This window comes from Orbicella faveolata, unplaced genomic scaffold (genome assembly GCF_042242905.1).
Source record: "Orbicella faveolata isolate gen_17 unplaced genomic scaffold, um_ofav_v1 contig_34, whole genome shotgun sequence".
NCBI lineage: Eukaryota > Metazoa > Cnidaria > Anthozoa > Scleractinia > Merulinidae > Orbicella > Orbicella faveolata.
In genome coordinates, this window is record NW_028301563.1 from 9,558,848 (window position 1) to 9,580,260 (window position 21,413).

The window sequence follows — 21,413 nt, forward strand, 5'->3', positions numbered from 1 at the left end:
ATGCACTCAAAGGTTATCAGGCATGGGTACATTTGTCAGAAGAGCCCAGCATATCCAAGATATGTTTTGATTGACACATCAATTAAGATAATTTAGAGCAAAATGGACAAACAATACATCAATATCCTACATGCACCAAACTGGACATAGGGGTTACGAGGCAATCATTTAAACAACAGATTGAAATAATTTATAAACAAGAGAACACTATTTGTACAACAGTAGAGAACAAATTAGCCTTATTGGACGTTGCGAATGGCAAGGCTGTCTGTCTCCATTTCGTGTTGGCAAAATATTAATTTATGCCATGTCCAATGCAGATTATCACAAAATTGATTTACAAACACGATAAATATCACTTTAAAGCCAAAAAAGCAATTATTTAAATAAACCATGAGTAAATTATCTCTAAGAAAAACTGATTAATTAAACAGGCACCTTAAATAATTAGTTAATATATGTGTTTCTTAATAATGTAATACAGTGTATCTGTCACAATGTTGCAGCCATGATATTACAACACACAGGATGGGTTGCAGAACTCAACTTCTAAGCCAGTTTATTCAATGACCTTGGTGCAGAAATTATAATCCCATCAAGTTGTCTGTAAATACAGAGAAACCAAACAAATCATTGCAATCTTAAGTAATAAATTATTGAACTCTTTTGCATGTATGTACGGTGTATGTTCCATTAACATTGGGGATCTCTCAGAAGCTGCATCCATCATAAATTAATTTGTTCCTGCATGCATTTGTTTATAGAACTTTTCACACTTTAATATCTCTGTCATACTTATAGTGATCTCTGTGTTCTACAACAATTAGTACACAAGAAAAATACACTCAGTAAGATATTGTTTACAATAAAAATCAATGCCTATAAGCAATCATAAGGACTTTAAATTTATATTTCTTCAGAAATATCTCACCAGGCCATGGTTGCTTTGAAAATCTTTGATGTCTTAATACAGGCTGCCCATGTGTAAACTGTTCATATATTGAATGACAGGAACAGACATGTAATCATACTGTAGCTGCTACTTGAACACCACTGTTATTCAGATAAAAACATACCAATTATAATTTATTATAATCTTTACACACAAACAGATGACATTCCTTTCTTTGATATACAGTGTACTTCATTGTTAGTTGTTTACTCAGTGTTAGTGAATCAAATGCTAGGGGCTGGTACCCCCGGGGGGGGGGGCACTGCCATATATGGGCTATATAGGTATGTGCCGCTGTGAAGGGTATGGTTTTCAAGCAGTTTACTCTAGGATAGGGTATATAAATCAGAGCGTTTGGGTCTAGAGTAGGATATCATTTTCACAAAATTGACTAGTTGGTTGAAGATTTTAGTTAGACTAAGGAAATCAGGAATTGCCACTCAAAAATATAAAAAAATCAAATCAGCAAGTTTAAATTTAGGCAAATCAGCCTCAACAGTGTCGATAGATGGGTGGATTTGGGGAGTTTACTCTAGTATAGGGTAGCAAAATTCAGCTGAACTAGCTCTAGTATAGGCTAAGGGTTCCAGGGTCCAAGCGGCACATCCCCACCCAGAAATTCCCAAAGTACCTCCCCCGGGCTGGTACCCCAACTTTCACAGTGGCAGGCTCTGCCCTGAGATGCAAAGAAAACTTACTAACTGAAATGAGCTTGGCGATTTGCTTTTGAGATCAAATGCAGTTTGCTTTAAACAAGAAACTGGAACATTGCAAGTTACAACAATGTGCCCAGTCCCAATCAAAGGGCCATCCAGGCTGTTTGGTTGTACATATAACTGTACAACTGCATATGCTTCCAAAAGAAAATCAGAGTTTGTCAGGATAAATACTGATGTTCTTGTTTACTACATGTAAATCTGAATGTGCAGTACCAGAAGATATTCACACCCAACACCCATTCATGGCCAGTCTTCAAAAATTCCAAATTAAAGTATCAGGAAGATAGAGCTCTAATAGAGAAAAAACCTCCATGTGGGGTATGGATCTTTTCTTGAAGAAAACAATGTCTAAGAAATCATTAATTACAAAATAATGTTTAAGAAATATCTTACCTGGTAATTCCAACTTTCAGAAAATTTTGTAATCTAGACTGTCTGGCCACTTCATATATTTGACAAGTTGACACTGGGCATGTTTGTCAATTTGTGGGCTTCAACATCACATTACAATAGTAGCATTGGTCAACTAAAAACAGCATAATCTTGTTAATTAATATACACTGTACATCATTACGTTGAAATATTGGTGAAGATCGTTGCACACCAACAGATACAGAACCATCACAGATATGATATGATATTCTTAACCTCTCTGAAATTTCAGATTATTCAAGATTAACATGCACATACATCATTAAGGACAACCCTAAAAAACTGATTCCGGAAACCGGAATCCGGAACTGGAAACTAGAATCCTGAATTCAGATATTATGAATGATGATAGAAATAATTCACTTCAGCAATGTCTAATAAATAAATATGGGGAAAAACTATTTTGCTGTTATTTACTTTCTTGGCTTTACTTCAGCTACAAACTGTAATTGCTAAAAAAATTTTGACTAGTTCTGAACAACCCTTAGCTATACATCTGGCCCAATTGTTCAAAAGCTGGATAAAGCTATCCATTGGGTAATCACTTTCCAGTCAGGGTTAGTGATTTTTCAGGTGGATAGAGTTACTCATAGCCTGCGAGCAGGCTCTACTACCTGTCTCTAGTGCCTGAGCAGGCTAAATAAGTGTCTAGTGTTTTTCTGCATTGGCATGTCAGCAAGTGCCTTCATGCAGCTTTACCGTTCATGCCCCCGGCCCAAACACAAGAGCCTGCTCAAAGGCTTAGTTACCCATCTTTTGTTCAATCTGGCTCTGGTGAGAGTGCAGTTCTTGTCTAGATCAAATTGCTATGAGAAGACTGGTGAGTAGCACAATAACAACAAGCTATTTTGGTGAGTTTCTGGCAGTCTTTAAGCATCTTTTAACAACATGTGGTCCGATCTGTTAGCAAGTGAGAAGCAGACAGAGGTAAGTGTGCAACATTTCTATAAATTGTTTTAATATGATGGCCGCCAAGAATATGAAATGCTGATTTGTCACAGTATCAGTGTGGAAATAGTGTTGATCCGGAACTAGTTTGGTATCTGTTGGACAAATCAAATATTATATTAAGATGAGCCAGGTTAGCCTTTGAACTTCGAAAGTGGGGGGTGTGACCGTCAATGTACAGGGGGCTGCCACTGACAGACATCCTGTTCTCTATGACATTTTCTATCTTGTTCAGTATCTACTAGACGTAAAGGGTAAATTTATACCTCCGGTAAATTGCAGATCACTTATTAAACAAAATGGCAAGAAGATCTTTTAAATCTTATAACCACGCTTTTAAAATTTAACTGTTTTGTTAATACTACAGTCACAACGCAGTGCACATTCCAGAGCAGTCCTTGATGATTCATTGATTACTGTAAACACATCACTTGATCAACACAAACTGTGTCATATCTTATTGCACCATCAGTCTTAGCCTTTGCGAAATCTATGATGATGTAATGGTCTTAATCTGGAAGTTTGCTCGGGACATGCCCATGAATGATACAAAAGGAAACGAGTGTCACGCTATTAATAATGCTTTTAATAAACAGCTTTCTTCCTGAAACGTCAAAATTTAATTTGCTTGCGCTTTGAAGTGGTCACGCAAGTCACACAATCAGGGGGGTTTACGTTATCCACAGCTAATTTTGGAACGGTTGTGTTTTTTCTCCTAGCACTGACTTAAACATTGCAAGTTCTGGCAAGCTCTTGTTTACCTCGGCAAATACTTAATTTTTCTTCAAATCTCTTAACTCACTGCGATGAAACAGCCAAAGAATTCGCTTCATTTGCCGAAACCCACAAGAAATACTCACAAAATTGCACATAAATTAATGACCATCGCTTCTGGCAAAATAAACTTGCAAAGTAAACATGATCTTACAGTGTATTTGCCATGTAGCGAAAATGAAAGCTGCAATGTCAGCGCATTCCATGGCTGACGTAATACCCTTTTTTAGCGTTTTTAACGTATTTATTATTTCCCTTTGAATCCAACGCTTTGATAAAACCAGAAGAAAATATATATTATACACAAATAAAGAAAACAATATCCGTAACATTGTCCTTGTATTAATGTTTCAACAGCTTATGGCGAATAAACATCACAGGTTGCGTGATTCAAAATTTGGCTGAGAGGAAGTTTGGGTCTGGTCACCGACCACAAAAAAAAAAAAAAAAAAAAACACTGGTAGAACACGAACCGCGCTCGACCCATGGCCGTGCAGTTAATTGCCAGCAAGCTTATTTTAGATGCTCTCAGGGTGCTTAGAATTAAATTATGATGCACTTTACTAAGATTCTCATAATTATAGCCCTCACTAGAAATAACGGTTGCACGAATTTCGACAGATGGGGAACTTTTGTGTCAGTTTGAGGTCCTTTTTACTTGGCCGCTTATTTTTTACAGGCAAAAACCTAAGCAAAACAATTTTTGAGTATTTGAAGAACTTGTTTTCTTCGATTTGTGGATTCTGGTTTCCGGTTACTGGATTCCAGTTTTTCATTCTGGATTCCGGCTTCCAGTTTCTGGGTTTTAGGGTTGCCCCACCTTTAACGGAGTGTTTGCTTTACATTCAGTTTACGCATGGCTGTTATCCAGCATAGGCAGACTTATAAGTTTGCCTTCAAAAATAAACTGCAACAACTATTGCATCTTTCATCGCCTATTCTTGTGATGAAATGACAAAAAATCCAAGTACAAGAAGTCAAAAGCATAAAACAAACTTACCCGGTAATGCTTACAGTTCCTCTTACTGTCTGCATATGCCTTCCATAAACTGGTACTGCCTGGACATTGTACTCACTATTTTTGTGATCACACCTTAAAACATCACTGTTATATAATTTGTCCTGAAAAAGCAATGCATGAAATGTTATGCCTTTGGCACTCACCAAATACCTTTACATGATGTACAAAGTACACCACATCAACATTCACAATTCTCTTTACTTTCACTGTAACTTTTTTTATGTCATTTTCCCTAACTTGAAGACAGGACTTCCACATTAGGTGATAATTTGCCTCTGAAATCTCTATGAATTCACAGGGAGTGATAACAATTAAATCGTGACTAATTTTAGCAAAGGAGGCATTCAAATGTCAGATTTTAATGTTAAGTTTATAACTTTACATTACTCTTCGTATATATATATATAACCTCTCAATAATTGCACCTGTAGACAGAAGGTGTGCTGGGGGAAGAGATGTTCTAAACTCTCAGAACTTTTCCCCCTTACCTGTAATAGGATGACTATTATGAACTACGATTCGCAACCAACACCAACATCAGGTTATGTATACACATGTATATTTTGTTGTCTCCTGTAATCATAAAAAAATGAAAATTTAAACCCTCCATAAAGTTCATACCCAATAACACTGCTACATGTAGCGCTGTTACTGGGAACTAATTTAAGTGAAACTGTTGAAACAGCTCTGTCAAAATTGTTTCTAGCAGTTAAGACAGGATAACAGAATATACACGTAGTACACAGCAAAGGCCAGAGATACACACATGTTGGTTATTAGTTAGGATTTTGTGAGCTTCTGTGCTAGGTATGGTGGAAAATAATGGACTATCAAAAATGAAGGTTCCTAAGACATTTTGACAGCAATGAGAGGAATGAATGTATAAATTTACAAAAGAAAGAGAAGTTCTTGCCCTGTCCAGTTCTCTGTCATAAAAATATCATTTACATACATTTATTACATATGGTTTGTGTTTAAAGCTGATATAATGCACACTCTGATTGGCTAATTCTAGTGTATTATTTACATTTACATGGTATACGTCGGTAAAATCATAAAACATCACATGTGACTAAAATAAAAAATAAAAACTAAAAAGAAATGCCTACATGTAATTCATAATAATTTAAAAATACTTAACACTAAAACAGATCTAATTCTTTACTTTATTCAAAATTATGCCCATGGGTCAATTACGAGCATGCTAAAAGGTCCTAACACAAAGTAAAAGGAAATTAAGAAAACTATTGCTTTTTGCCTGAAAATTGTAGCGACTTAAAACAATGATTGAACACTCTGAGAGTGCATTCTATCACCCTGACAAGATAAAATTTAAGGAGAATAGAGAATTCACAAAATTATATTACAAAGGAATTGGTACTGGACAGGACAAAGGAAACAGCCAGGAAGAAACTGAAACTTTCTTTGACGAGCAAAAAAAGTATGCATGCACAACAAAGAAAACAGTGAGTGACATTCGGTTAATGAGTTACAATGTAGTTAATGACAAAATTAGTGTGAAGAAAAGAGCAGAGAGAGAGAGAGTGTGTGTGTGGAGAGAGGAGAGCGCTCTCACCAACTAAATTGTGTATGTATGTATGTATGTAAAACTTATTTCTATTACCGAGAAATGGTCAGGGCAAGAACTTCTACTCCCTAAATTTTTTCTAAGTATGTAAATGTCATTTACACTGTTCAATTTACCGAGTAAAGCTCTTCGCATTTTTTTTTTTCCATTAGTACTATCTCACTTTTGAGGGACATTTCCATATTAAGTGTAAATACTGCATATTTGGGGAATAACCCATGTACCCCCAACCAAAAGCAGTGGCACTAATAAAATGAAGTAGTAAATCAAAATGAAAGTAGAGCTTTATTTGCACACAGGATTTACATGCACAATCGTCTACTCGACATTTGGACCATATAAGCATTTCACCAAACCGAACTAATTGGACAGATAACAAAATAAAACGAGGAAATCTACATTATAAACACAATAATTATGCATATCACTTCATCTGAGTATCAAAAGCAAATCCTTCTCATTGAAAGGTAACCGAATGAGAGAGAGGATAAAGAAAATCGTTTAACCTTGCAGTGTTAAAAGTTTAATAATTATTCACGCTTAAATTTGAATATTACAGTGTGCATTTTTGCCGAAGGCTTAATTTAGCTTTGCAGTCATTTTATCGGCGGTAGCTTTGCCAGTCTTCAGCCAAATTAACCTGGGAATTCACCCAAGCATTTCGCCAAACCGAATAAACTGAACTAACAAAACGAGGAAATCTGCATACTTTGTAATCACAATATGCAAATCTTCCCATAGGAACGTTGAAAGTAAATTTAGCAAATCCTGTTTGTACACCTTTCTTGGTTTTCAACAACAGAAGAAGAAATTCTAGCTGTCTACGAGGCGGCTGTGCCAACTAACACAGAGAAAACTTCAAAACTCGCCCGGCCGTGTTTCCAAATACGGTTTTGGTTAAGCTTATTTTTAGACGTGAGGTTATAAGCTTAGGTTGACGACGAAAATCGACAGAAAGCTTAATTTGTTTACAACTTACAACAACCTCCACAAAGCGATTCACTTGCTATTGTTTAGAGATGAGAGAAATTAAAACGATGCAATTTATAAATTGTCTCACAACATGGCTTCAAATAAGGAAGACTTTCAAAGGATTCCAATTGAAAATAAGCTTATATCGCTGAGGCAACTTGTTAATTTTCATAGCAAACGCAACAGCAAAAGTCACTTACCGCAAGTTAGCAACATCAGTTCGGCCAGTGTAAATCTTCCAGGCAGAAACTTGCAGCAAAAGTTGTGAAGACTGAACTGAACTAATCTTTTTGACAGATCAACGAATCAACCACTGTGCTTACTGTTTTGTAACACTCGGACATGTTTGATTTCTCTTGTTCATCACCTGACCAAATCATGTGACTTTTCTTGCACGGCTGCACAGCGTCACAACGCGCGAATTTTAAAAAACTTGGCACTGCAGTCTTCTGAGTACTTTCACATCCTATCTATGGCCCTCGTTAGCTTTGGTTAACGGCATTGTTCGGTATTATTTCACTTCCTTTCTCTAGCCCTTGACTCGCTATAATTATCAGATTAAACGAGACTTACCTGTAAGTTGAAGTTTGATCAAGATTCTATCTTGTCATCAGTCCGGAACGAAGGAGTCACATGAGAAGCGCATGCGCGTTGCTGATCAGTATTCAACGTGAGTGGTGCAGGAGAAAATAGGAACGAAGGACATGGGAGGGGGGGTACATAAGGGCATGTGACTCCTTCGTTCCGGACTGATGACAAGATAGAATCTTGATCAAACTTCAACTTACAGGTAAGTCTCGTTTAATCTGATAATTCTACCTTGTCATCAGTCTACGTCACTACGGAGTCACATGAGACTTCAAAGTCCTGCATCACGAGCAACTCATAACAGTGAACAAACTTTATTCCCAAACAAGGAAAAAGAAAATACAGTTTCACAGATCAAAGTGTGTCTGGATTCAGCAGCACGGAGCCAAAATTAGCTGAGGCAGTGACGACAGGCTTATCATAAAACTTCGCAAAAGTACTAGAATTAGACCACCCTGCACTCTTCATGATGTCTGCTAGGCTTAAACCTTTGGCCTTACAACTGGACGTTGATGCAGCTCTGCTGCTATGAGCAGAGTATTTGTTAATGTCAATCCCGGCTGACTCTAACACTTGCTTAACCCATCTGGAGATGGTATCTTTGGATACCGGTTTAAATGGTTTAACATAACTTATCAGTAACTGTGAGTGCTCCTCTCGCAACTGTTTTGTGCGCTGTAAGTATTCCTTAAGATGCTCAACCACACAAAGTTTCTTGTCACTTTGGAAAGAAATTAAATCAATGGGTGCTAGATGTCGCCCAGGCTTACTCTGTTTCAGTTTCTCACAAATAGTTATTCTGTAGCGGTCATCCATTTCTTGGATGTAATTAACATCAAACTTATGTATAGTCTGTCCACGCTGTCCCGTAGTGAGACAGAGTAACATAGTCAAATTTAGAGTAAGCTGCTTAAGAGATAAGGATCTCAAGGGTGCAGCAGCTCTCAAATAATCTAACACAATATTAACGTCCCAAATTTCAGTATATTTGGGCAAAGCTGGTTTTAACTCAAAAATCCCTTTCATGCAGCGAGCTACTAACGGGTGCTCTCCGAATTTTACTCCGTCTTCCAAAACAAATATTGAAGAGAGCGCAGAACGTGCGGTGTTTACAGCACTGTATCCTAAGCCTGATTTGTAAAGAAAAACGAGAAATTCAATGCCATTTGTTACTCCAGGCTGAAAAACATTGATGCTATTGTCCTGACAGTATTGATTCCATTTGCTAAGGTAAGTGTGGTATTGCTTGGAGGTGCCTTCCCTCCATGAAGCCATTAGCACATCTTTTGCCGCAGGTGATAAAGCATACTTGTTTAGTCCCTCCCTGATAAGTGACACACGAGGAGATTCAGCTTGTGCCAGATTGGATGATTTTCCTTGGGATGGCTTGGCAGCTGGAGTAGGTCTTTCCTGGCTTTTAGATACACTGGTTTCTGTTTGAGTAGCTGGAGAGCTGTTGGGTACCATGGTTGTGTGGGCCAATCTGGCAACACACAAATCCCCTGTGCTCCCTCGGTCATCAACTTGTTCAGCACTGTTGGAATAACACTAAACGGAGGAAAAGCATAAAAATTAAGGTTGGACCAACTCAGGCTAAACGCATCGATGGCAATAGCCTCGGGGTCTGGTCTGTAAGACACATAATCTGGGAACTGGTGATTTATACGAGAGGCAAACAAATCTATATCAGGTTTGAAGTCTAGCCTCTCAAGAGCACAAATTAGTGATGCCTTGTCAAGCCTCCATTCAGATTCTCTTTGGTTTCTTCTGGATTCAAAATCTGCAATAAGATTTTGTTTTCCAGGAATATGTGCAGCACTAAGCCAGATCTTGCGATCTATACACCACTCCCAGATCTCCTTAGCGACCGAATTGCAAGAATCTGAGTGGCTTGTTCCCATGTGATTAATCACATTAACTGCTGTAGTGTTGTCACACATTATTCTGATATGTGTGTTGCTCTTGTCTTTAGCAAAGGTTTGGAGCCCCAACAAAATAGCCAACATTTCCAGATAGTTGATGTGGTGTTTAGACTCTGAATGGGACCAATTTCCTCCCGAGGACACCCCTGCAGATTCTGCCCCCCAACCCATAAGGGAAGCATCTGTTGTTATTTGATGCTGGGGTTGTGGGTGGTTGATTACATTGTACATGTCTCCCACATGTTGAATCCACCACTGTAATTCAGATTTAGCATGAGGGGACAAAGACATCAAGTCATCAAAGTTACCCTTTGTTCTAATAAGGGCCTGGGATTTATCTTTTTCCAGGTATCGGTAGTAAAGAGCTCCATACATCACCCCAGGGAAGCTAGCAACTATTTTCCCAATAACACTTGCTACTTCCCTAATAGAAGGGGAAGAGTTTTCTAATAACTCAGTACAGACATTTTGTAAACTAGTGGCTTTCTCACTGGTCAGTTGTATTGTCATTTCTACTGAGTCTATTACAAACCCTAGGATAGTAAGCACTTGTGTGGGTATGAAAGTAGACTTCTCTGGATGCACAACCAAGCCTAATTTGTCCAGCAAGACGGTAGTGTCTATAACATTTTGGACACATTTCTCATAGGTTTGCCCTTACAGGTAAAGGTCATCAAGATGTGCCACAGCTATGTGTCCTTGTTTGTGCAGAGTAGACAGAGGGGGCTTAAGAATTTTAGTAAATATACGGGGAGCACACGACAACCCATTAGGAAGGCAGGTAAATTCATATAACTCCCCCTCCCAGATAAAGCGTAAAAACTTTCGATCTGAAGATCGAATGGGGACAGAGTAATAGGCATCTTTCATGTCAACAGAAGCCATATAACAATTTTGGGTAACTAGTTTTGTTATGGTAGAAAGTGAATCCATTTTAAAATGATAATGACTAACTGACTCATTAAACCTTTTGAGATTTAGTATGAGTCGATAAGTCTCATCCTTCTTCGGACGAAGGAATACATTGGACAAAATTTGCCCAGATACAGGTGACACCTTTGTGATGACACGTTTCTCAAGTAATTTATGCACTTCTTGACAAACAATGGGATATTCATGTTCTGAGAAGATTTGCTTAGGTAACTTGTGTTGAACAGGGGTGGCAGTACACTCAATTGCTGCTCCCAACACATCCGATAATAGGATTTTGTCATTAGTAAGGGTCCTCCAAGCTGCAAAATGAGCAGCCACCTGCCCAGCCTGAAATGTATTGCATAACATTTGTAAATAATTCACCAGGTTGGGCAAGAAATTTCCAAAGCCACTTACCCTGTTCTTTATTTGAAGCAATTGTTCCATTATTTCTTGTCGGTGGTTGGTGATTTTTTCTTGTTGTAGTGCCGGTTTTGGCCTTTCCATAAAAAATCTCTTCTAGGACCTTTAGAATGATGGGCATGTTGTTTTGAACTTTGCTGTTTGCCTTTGAAGAGACCATTCTTAGATGAGGATGTAAAGGAATGGCTAATTTTGCTCGCTTCTTTGGCATCTCGCAATTGCTTCGCCAAGTCGTCCCCAAAAAGGTATTGGCTAGTGATGGGCACTTCAGCCGAGCAAATAGCAGAGTACTCCGCTTTCATTGATGGTTTGATTTCATCTCTTCGCAGCTGGGCCAACTGCGTATTTACATGTCCCAGCATTGCAATGGTGTCAACTTGTTTAGCCATTATTTTGTTGTTTTCTAAACCAGAGGGATTTTGAATAAGCACATTGGTCATTTGTAACGTCGCAAAAGTGATTTTGCGGATAACCTGCTGCAAATTTGAGATCTTCAGGTCTGTTTTCTTTTTCTTGGCATTTAATTGGCTCCATATCTCGGGGTTGACTTTTATACCCTTTATGTCAGAGCAGTTCTGAGGCTGTTTATATTTGTCTGAGAAACTTTTAATTTTGTCAGAAGACAGCTTCTTGCCCCATCGTTTTAGTGCAATATCAGCCAGCTCTTGCTGGATTTTGTCGCCGGTGGCGTCATCCTCGTCAAGGCTGTTAGCAAAGTCTTGAAGGAGCTTTGTCTCCTTGGCGGGAATTTCCCGCTCTTTTTGGCCGGTGGCCTTTGAACACTCGGTGAGCATTTTAATGTCATCTGCGTCGTCCAGATCATCACTAGCGTGAAGACTAATATTATCATCCGAGAGACTAGTATGACGCCGTCGTCTGTGGGAGTTTTCTTCAGACTCAAGAGTCTGAATTATCCGATACGGCGGATGTTGACTGTCGCTTTAAGCCCTGTGGGCGTTCGTCAGGGACTGGCTTTTCACACAATTTAGCTAAAAGACTAGCCATTTTCCCCATGTTGCTGTTTATGTTATCTAGAGATAACGCAAGATCTCGGTTATTGAGATTAGGTGAATCTACCATGCTTGGAGAGCCGTCGGAGGTGCCCGACGCTTCTGTGTTTTCATTAGACATTTTGGAAAGGAATCGCTCGAGCTGTAGAAGAAAAAGTACCATAAGTATCCAATTTTAGCCTTACCTTCCTCTCCAGGTATGTAAAAGGTGGAAAAACCCGGCGATGGTTTAGATTTGCAAAGATTAAAGGATTAAAAATACTCACAGCGTGAAACTGCCAGCGAAACGCAAAACACACTGATCAGCAACGCGCATGCGCTTCTCATGTGACTCCGTAGTGACGTAGACTGATGACAAGGTAGAATTCACGCCATTGTTCAGTACTGTTTCGCCTCCTTCCCCAGCGCTGGCCCGCTCTTTTTCGCGATCTTCCTCGCTACTTCTTTGCCTGTTAATTCTTGCTTTCTTTTTAATTCCTTCAGTGCAACCCTATCTTAAAAACATTAGATCAACCTCCGCTATCATTTTGTCGACATAACAAATAGAAATGCGTTTTCTTTTCTTTAAAAATTCCGCCAAGAAAAATGGCATTCTTCTGCTAGAGACCGAGGGTGCATGTCTCTGTCGACCTATTAGCTGGAGTATGGCCGCCATGTTGGGCAACTCCGCCGTCGCCGTCGCCGTCGCCGTCGTCGTCGTCGTCGTCGTCGTCGTCGTCGTCGTCGTCGTGCGTACGCGCCCACGAGCAATACCGCTAGCCATGAAAACCATGAGAAAATTCATTCATGGATTTCCTTTTGTTTCCCATATGATTATGGGGCTCCGCTTTGCGGCCCTACGGGCCGCCGGAGCTCCGCTATTAATTAAGAAAAGCTTTAGAGCTCTTTGGATTCTTTGGAGAAGGTCGTTCTCAGGGTGAAAACAGAGATTGAGAACTATTTTATGCGATCTCGGATGGTGGCGATAAGAATACGCGAGGATTACCAAGAAGCGCAAAACTACTTGACAACACCCAGCAGGACTTGGGTCACAACCTCCCCCGTCATTGCTCTCTAAAGAAGAACTTATTCGCACGAAGAAACAACATTGAAGTTTGCTTCGAATAGAACAATTTCGATATATTAAATTTCAGCCTAAAACAATAGACCTTAACACGAGGCTCTGGGGAATAAACCCCACAAACTCTAAAGTTATTCCCCAGAGCCTCGTACTGATGTTTATTGTTTTAGTTTGAATTTTCATCATCATCATCTTGCCTGTAGCCCCGTCTGGGGCAAAGGCCACTAATGAGCACCCTCCAGTCATCACGGTCCTGGGCCAGTCGTTGCAGTTCTCCCCACGTGTAGCCATTTCTCCTCATGTCTGCCTCTAGGTCACGGCGCTACGAGTTTCTTGGTCGGTCCCTCTTCCTTTTCCCCTGAGGGTTCCAGGTGACGGCTTGCCTTGTGCTGTTAGACGAAGACTTCCGAAGGGTGTGGCCGTCTCTTTCGTTTCCACAGATCTTGGTTGCTGATGATGTCTGGCCAGCGTATCTTAAGAATCCTTCTGAGGCAGGTGTTAATGAAAGTCTGGATTCTTTTCATAGTGGCGACGGTGATTCTCCAGGTTTCGGCTCCCTAGAGCAATACAGGCTTCACGATGGTGTTAAAGATCCTGATTTTAGTGCTGGTGCCGAGAAGTGATGATCTCAAGACATTCTTCCGCTGTTGGAAAGCTGCTATCGCCTTGCTGATGCGAACTCTTACATCAAATTCTGTCCCCCCGGTGTTATCTACGAAATTGGTCTCTTATATTAGCCAACCTTCTTTCTATTGTTATTTAAAAAGCGCGAATACGGCTTGCCTGACAACAATGGAATATTGTTATAATTGCATTCTAATTGTTCGTTTTAAAGACAGGGCGCGGGAAAGGGTTAAATCCAAGGTTAGTATGTGAGATTGAGGTTCCTGGTCATGGGTTTCTGGTTAACTTTAATTAAGTTTTGATTACCCATACATATTATCAGTAATGGTAGGCTAACAGCAAAGAGCTAATGTGAGATTATTTGAACCTCTCAGATCAATGCCGTGAATTGGAGTTTCCAGGCTCTTATTTCTTCTATGGGGAACGATTGATTAATCACGTGATAAGAACCATCAAAGTTTTGGACCAGGCTTTTTTGTGAACTGCAATGCTACCTAGAACACAACTGTGTCAGCGTTAATTTTGAATATACAGGAACACACAACTGTGACTTAAACAATGCAACTCATAAAGAACACGAGAACGACCTGGTGAAAACAGAAGGCTACGTGTACCATGGAACAATTGTATGTAGGACGTCAGAATTTTGCATGTCCGGTCTCCCTCTGCATTTAAATGAAATGTCGACATTTAAAACGGAAGAATGTTTTTGCAACATTTGTCAATTGAAGTAGTAATCAACATTCAACAGACAACGTCGTCTACCTTCCACGCGAATACCCTCGCATATTTGACTAGTTGATGTGCCGGGAGGGGAGGGGAAGACGAAAGTGCTAAATGAAGGGCTCCGACTGTACAGTAACTTTTTTGGCTCAAGAAAAAGAGCCTTCAAAGACTTTCTACTCTATTTTAACATAGAGAATTGCTCGTGAATTTCGAATTTCTAGTATATTTTAATAGAAGAAAAGACAACATCTGAAACCGGCACAATTAAAATTTTACGCTTTTATTTGACGCCTAATGCCCCGTAGGATTCCTGGGACATATAACAGCTGGATCTCCGAATTGGTCATTACATAGCTCAATAATAACTTTCGAACTACTTTTGAAAGTCATCCCAGACGACGTGCAAACGAATAATAATGATAAAAAAAAACGCATTTTTTTTTTGGTCCGTGCTCGTTCAATCGCCGCGGTCCTCATTTGCTTAAGCTCTCGGCGATCTTAAGAGACATTGTTAAAAAAGAAAAAAAAAAACTATAAATATATAATTAGCTGATGCACTTCTTGCACGGAGTGATTTACTAAACCAGTTGTGGACGAAGATATGACATAATGTTCAAACACCACTTCACCTTCTTAACAAAAGAAAAAAACGCGTTTTTTAAGCTATTTTGAATACGTCCAATGGTTACTGTGAAAAAAAAGAACCACAAGGGTATGTGTGTGTATTTTACCTAATTCAATGGGCGTGGTAATGATTAAAAATAGCTGAAGATTTTATGTCATCGATTTAATTGCGCTTTTTTGTTAATTTAGAATGCTTGTGGTAACGCTCTTTGTCAGAACAACGGAACCTGTCAAACGGGTTTTACCAGCAAAGGATTCCGCTGTTTATGTTCCTCTGGATTCACAGGTGACCAATGTGATCTTGGTAAGAAATAATTTTTTGAAAGATAAACAATCAGCGTTGGTAATATTGCAGGTGCAGCAATTCTGAGTAATTTGGCACTAATGCCATCATCTCGGGTGGCTTTATGGGTTGGGATAGAGAGCAGTAATTCTACAACCCTCCTCTGTGTTATTGTCGGGAGGTCAATTTTAGGGGAGTGTCCATCGTATCTTACCAAGATGTTTGTTAGAAATGCAGACGTGAACGGAAGAACGAGCTGGCATAGTCAGTTAAGCCTTTATGCAAACGTTGCACTGATTTCGACGAACATGGTTTTCCACTGACGAAGGGCCAAGCCCGAAACGTCTGGAAACATTACCCGAAATATGGTACATTTATTCATGATTATTCTTACTGACAACTTTCATGCAAGTCTTTACCCAGTGCCACGCAGCTGTTTGACATTTTTCCGTCAATGTTTTTCAATTAAACCTTGTCTGCCCCCGATTAAAACGGGAGACTGAGGATGGAAGGTATTTCTCAGTAATTTTAAACATTTTATGAACAGTTATGAGGAGGTGGACCATTTTATCACCTAAATTTTTAAATTTCTTAGTTTAGACTTAATCTAATACTTTGTTTTTTAATATTTTAGTGTGTCTCATATCTTAGTTTTTTATATTATCGTTGCATATTTATGAATAATCTTTCAAAATTTTTAATTTTATTCTGTAAATATTTATATGAAGGCCACTGGTTTTCAGTGATTACTGTTGTGTGCTACCCTCAATTTATATTATTATTATTATTATTATTATTATTAAAATTACTATTGTTATTATTATGATTATTATTATTGGAAATACGTAGAAACATTGTACATATTATTTTGCTATTATTTATATAATAAACAAAGACGGTAACGCAAAACCTCCAAGATTTCAAAATACTGTACATATTTTTTTGACTATTTTGTATATGGGTATTAATTTTATATTGTTACTGAGATATCGACGAGTGCAAGGAAAAAAAATTCACAGTTGTAATGTGTGCAATAATACTATTGGGCCATACATTTGCACTTGTAAAGCCGGATGCCATTGGGATGGCCATGTCTGTGCAGGTAAAGAAAACCTGTAACGCTTTGAGGCTCTGTCAGTGGATGTAAATAGAAAGGGAAAGTTTATAAATATTGGAGAGAACTCACTTTTCCTCTGTCTCACCGACGGATCGCTCTGCTAAAATTTCTGCCTAGCCGTTCATACCGTTGGCCAAAAAGTGGGATTGGTGACTAAAGCTGCATTTACATGTTTTTCTTAATTCTTTCTCGTTTTGTTTTTGTTTTCTCGGTGAAGCCATAGATTTTTGCGCTGGGCAGAATCCATGCCAAAACGGAGGTGAATGTGAAAGTACACGCGAAGGTTACTTTTGCAAGTGTGAGGTCGGTTTCGCTGGGAAAATATGCGAAACTAGTAAGTTGTTATATAACAAATTTGTCTATAAATAAATAAAAAAAATACCCACTACAAGTGCGTGATCCTTCAAATTCATCAGTTGCACAAGATCCCCGTCGCGGTAGATGAGAGTCCGTATTATGGTATAACATGTATATGCATTTCTCTTTCTCCATGCGAGCAAGTGAACTGTGCATAATGCAAAAGCATTTACAGCTTTGGAGGTGGATATTCGAGGAGAGGTTGGACTGTATTTTTATTTGATATTATTAACCCATCACGACCTTACTTTTAAACTTTCTCTTTCTATTTCAGAGCTCCCAATAAGCTCGACAATACTGTCGAAAAATGCATCTTATGTCACTCATCTTCTGCATTTTCTTGGGCCCTCTGTTGGGGATGACTCTGAGTGGAAGCTGTGTTACCGCGCTTCCTTACATGGCTGGGATGCTTTTGCCTTTCACAGCCGTTGTGATGGAAAGAAAAATACTGTTACAATCATAGAAAGTAATCAGTACGTCTTTGAAGGATACACAGACGCTCCATGAGGTAAATGACCATGCTACCTCGTTATTCCATTCAAGTACTTTACTGCATACTGTTCTGTCTGGGTGTCTTTGTGTCTGTCAATCAGTCAGTCTGTCTGTCTGTGTGTCAGTCATTAAGTCAGTTTGTATGTCTGTGGCTGGTTACTTTAGTTGGTTTGTTGGAATCTGTTTTTTTTGTTTTTGTTTTTAAATTAAATTATAAGACAGGGAAATATGATGTGCTTATTTATACATCTGGTAGAGAGAGCTAAATTTTTCCAAGTGCAAAGTGGTACAACAGGATACCCCTGGCCAGGGTTCGAACCCAGACGACTTGGTAATGAGTCCACCATACTAAAAGACCATGATCTAACGAATCGAGGATCATGGTCTCTTGGCATACTAACTCTGTGACACCACTGTGCTTCCCTTTAAAGAACATTGCACTGAAGATTAAAACAGCTCGATTTCGATTCATTACCATATTCAATCAGCCCTTGATAGATAATAAACATCATTGACTTTCACAGGGAGTCTTTGTCCATCGCCAGGGAAATGTTGTTACTTTCCTTTCAACTTTGAGGGGAAGACCTATCACCACTGTACCACAGATGGAAGTTACTTTTCTTCCCTGTGGTGTTCATTGGACAGTGTCTACAAAGGAAAGTATGTTTATTGTGGTAAGTTGAACTAGATCTAGGAAACGAAATATTAAATCAGCCCTCAGATGTACATGCAGACGCATACCCAACAAGAGTACAAGGGCTGGCTCTCCTCAAACTTGTCCCCAGGGCGTTTCTGGGGGAAAGGCCCCGGGAACGATCGAGATTGGGCTCTTCCAGGTTTTCGTTGTAATGGGATATCCGAATCGTTTTACTTCAATAGATAGCATTGGTCCTGCTTTGAACGATGGCACACTTTTTGTTGGTCATGCTGCCATTTGACGTCAAATTACGTCATTAAGAGCCACTGCCTCTAAATATGGAGAATCTGATAGCAAGTTGGAAAATTCGAATTTTCTTTATAACGTCAAAAAGACCCTTTTGGTGAACTATTTTCAGAAACATACTTTAACCCTAGGACGTACAAGGGGAGAGGGGTTGTAGATGCCACCCCCATAAGCTTTTTTCAAAGTTTTGAAAATACAAGTTACTGTAAGGAGCTTAAACTTTCAGTAGCTGTTCCTTCATTCTCTGCGAAAATTTTGATATGTCAACTGCGTGTCCATCATTTTTGACGATGTTATTGCAGCCATCAAATCTCATATAGGCCTAGCCAAAAATCAACTTTTTTCTTCCAGTTTTCTTCATAAAATTGTACAAATTCGTGAACTATTTCCGTTATTTCTTGACTTTTAAGAAAATAATCCAAGATGGCGGATCCAAGATGTCGGTTCAAATGACGTCATTGAACGTCATATGACGTCATAGACACCATAACCAACAAAAATGGTTTTATCTTGTAGAGCAAGGCCAGGGCTATCAAGTCAATGAAATTTATTTCGCCCGAAAACCCAATGGGAAGATCCCATCCACCCCTCACCACCCCCCTACCCCCTTCCCCCTTGCACCACGGTAGGAGTACGAGTTCGCTTGTACGTCCGAGGGTTAAAAGTTCCAGCGAGTTCATATTTTTTGTGAAATCTAGGAAAGTTCGAAATACTACTTAATCAACCAAGTTGGCATATGGAATTTATGCAAAATTGTGCATTTTAAACAAGCCGGTACAGAAAGAAGGAAACTTGACTGGATTTCATATTCTCACAGCTTGTGATTTTCGGTTTAATCATTTCTCTGAGCTAAAATTCATTTTGAAGTAAGTACGTTTCATCTACCTCTTGACCACTTGAAAAATACTAGTATCGCAATTTAATTTACCTGCCAAATTTCAACTGATTTGAGAGAGTCCTAACTCATCTAGTATACCAAAATCTCGTCAAATAAGAGGTTCTAAAGAAAAAGTTATGCTATGGTATACCATATCTAAATGGCCAGTTTGGCCCGTGAAAATTAAGCGCGCTAGACGAAAAGTTCTATTAAAAGAGTATTTTGACCAATTGCGCCGTTTTTAGACGACCGAGCGAACACTTCGATTTCGCAGTCATTCCCTTTTCTTTCTTTTATATACCGTAGGAGATACAGATGCCAGTTCCAGCCATCATGGTGGATATCGCACTACTGACAAGGCCTTTATTTATTCTTTAAGCAATAAAGAAGGATTAAGGCCATTTAAGAGTAAGGTGAAAAACCCATCACAAGCAATTTACATGAATCCAAGTTACGGTCCAACATTTGGTGGAGGGCATGATATTTACATTGCTGACAAGGCAAATGGTAATATTAATTCATATGCACAGATTGGTTTCTCGTACAATCGTCCAAGTGGAGTAAAAGACCAGAAAACAATTCTAGCTGGAAGTTTTCGTTTCACTCCTGGTGAGGTGGAGGTATTTTATCTCTTTTGAGAGACCAGCACTACAGGATCATTCACGAGAAGTATTCTAGAGAAACACACAATAACGAGTCGAAACTTAAAAACAATTTAACACTGCTACCACTTAAGGAAGAAAAATTAACATGCTTTTACTTGCAAATCATTTTCTTAGCTATAGCTGAAAATATTTTCTCGATATTGTCGATGATACCTAAACTAAACTGATGTTTTCTTAAGAAAACCACGACGGCAACGGCAGCGAGAACGTCGCTAAGCAAAAGGTTTAATAAGCAGAACAATGGCTGGGCACGTGCGTTATAATTCTTGGTACATAATAAAGTGTATTATCGTTTGTCTCACGATGTAGTCACTTGAGATGTAGATCGCGACGTTTCGACTGCTTACTGCTAGTCTTCTTCAGGCGATAAGGTCGACTGATTGCACGGTATCATTTATATCACAAAGGTCGGCTGTGATTGGTGCATTTCGATCCTCCTATTGTTACTACTGTTACCACTAGCTACTCGCCGGAACAATGGAACAATAGGAGGATCGAAATGCACCAATCACAGCCGACCTTATCGCCTGAAGAAGACTAGTAAGCAGTCGAAACGTCGCGATCTACATCTCAAGTGACTACATCGTCAAACAAACGATAATACACTTTATTATTGCATCTACCACGATGAATAACAACAACCTTTTCCTCGACAATTCTTGGTACATTACGGCGAAAATGTCAGGAGCAACGAAGATAGCTCTGAAAAAGTGAAAATCGAATTATCATTGAACAGTCCGAGCAAGAAAGTAAGGTGGTGCTTTATTGTGTTTTATGAAACCAATTTGCAGTGTTGTGGTCGGCTGGATGAATTCTTGTGAACTATGCCGCAATATTAATTGCATTCCCCAACCCTAGCAGAGAGAAGTCATAACTGTTGTACACAAAAACTGTGAATGGATATGAAGTAATCCGCTGTGCACACGTCCCAGGGTTTTAATGAACACCTTTAAAGGTTTAAAACTTCCTTGACAGATATCCCAGCGATATGTGCATGTGTGTAGATAAGCTTTCTTTACTTGGACACCTTTGTATCGGGTGGTTCATTCCTTTGACTCTATGTGTATAAGCGAACCCATCTTACTTGCTTCTCCCGCGTTTTCAAGTGCTACTAGTTTCTAGTTTTGGGCTGGGAAAACTGATGCGATTAAGGGTAAAATTAATGTGATTCGTGACTAAATCGCACCATTGAGAGCCAATCAGATTACAAGAACCACCACTGATCTCAATACACTTGTGCGCATTGCGTACCTGTTTTCTTACAGTCAGAAAATCATCAAAACTGACTTAGAAGGATCTGAGCAAAAATGATCTAGAAATGTAACATTTACCTGAAAAAAAAAAGATCGTTAAAAATTTGAAAATAATAATAAAAAAGTAATTG

At 39.0% G+C, this 21,413-nt stretch overlaps 3 protein-coding genes across 3 annotated transcripts in view; 1 reads left to right on the forward strand and 2 right to left on the reverse strand.

Moving 5' to 3' along the window:
• The window catches only part of LOC149104673 (ribitol 5-phosphate transferase FKRP-like), a 211,763-nt gene that overhangs the window by 28,526 nt on the left and 161,824 nt on the right, over positions 1 to 21,413 (reverse strand). The gene's annotated exons all lie outside the window — the stretch shown is intronic.
• Positions 8,293 to 11,275, reverse strand: LOC149104677 (uncharacterized). The gene is made up of 2 exons (XM_089270886.1): positions 11,246 to 11,275; positions 8,293 to 9,542 (listed from the first exon to the last, which is right to left on the reverse strand). The coding sequence occupies exons 1-2, from the start codon at positions 11,273 to 11,275 to the stop codon at positions 8,349 to 8,351; spliced, it is 1,224 nt and encodes a 407-aa protein (XP_089127012.1). The 3' UTR covers positions 8,293 to 8,348.
• On the forward strand, positions 12,115 to 20,330 carry LOC149104678 (uncharacterized). Its single transcript, XM_089272251.1, has 8 exons — positions 12,115 to 12,201; positions 13,762 to 13,940; positions 14,415 to 14,571; positions 15,485 to 15,599; positions 16,913 to 17,029; positions 17,327 to 17,560; positions 18,069 to 18,218; positions 19,671 to 20,330. The coding sequence occupies exons 1-6, from the start codon at positions 12,115 to 12,117 to the stop codon at positions 17,557 to 17,559; spliced, it is 888 nt and encodes a 295-aa protein (XP_089128377.1). The 3' UTR covers position 17,560; positions 18,069 to 18,218; positions 19,671 to 20,330.

Coding starts and splice junctions, on each gene's coding strand:
- LOC149104677 (XM_089270886.1), bottom strand. CDS start 11,275: ATGGAACAATTGCTTCAAATAAAGAACAGG. Junction 9,543..11,245: donor TGCTTCAAATAAAGAACAGG/GTAAGTGGCTTT, acceptor TCCTCCGTTTAG/TGTTATTCCAACAGTGCTGA.
- LOC149104678 (XM_089272251.1), top strand. CDS start 12,115: ATGACGCCGTCGTCTGTGGGAGTTTTCTTCAGACTCAAGAGTCTGAAT. Junction 13,941..14,414: donor TTTAGTGCTGGTGCCGAGAA/GTGATGATCTCA, acceptor GTTTTGGACCAG/GCTTTTTTGTGAACTGCAAT. Junction 14,572..15,484: donor ACGTGTACCATGGAACAATT/GTATGTAGGACG, acceptor TTGTTAATTTAG/AATGCTTGTGGTAACGCTCT.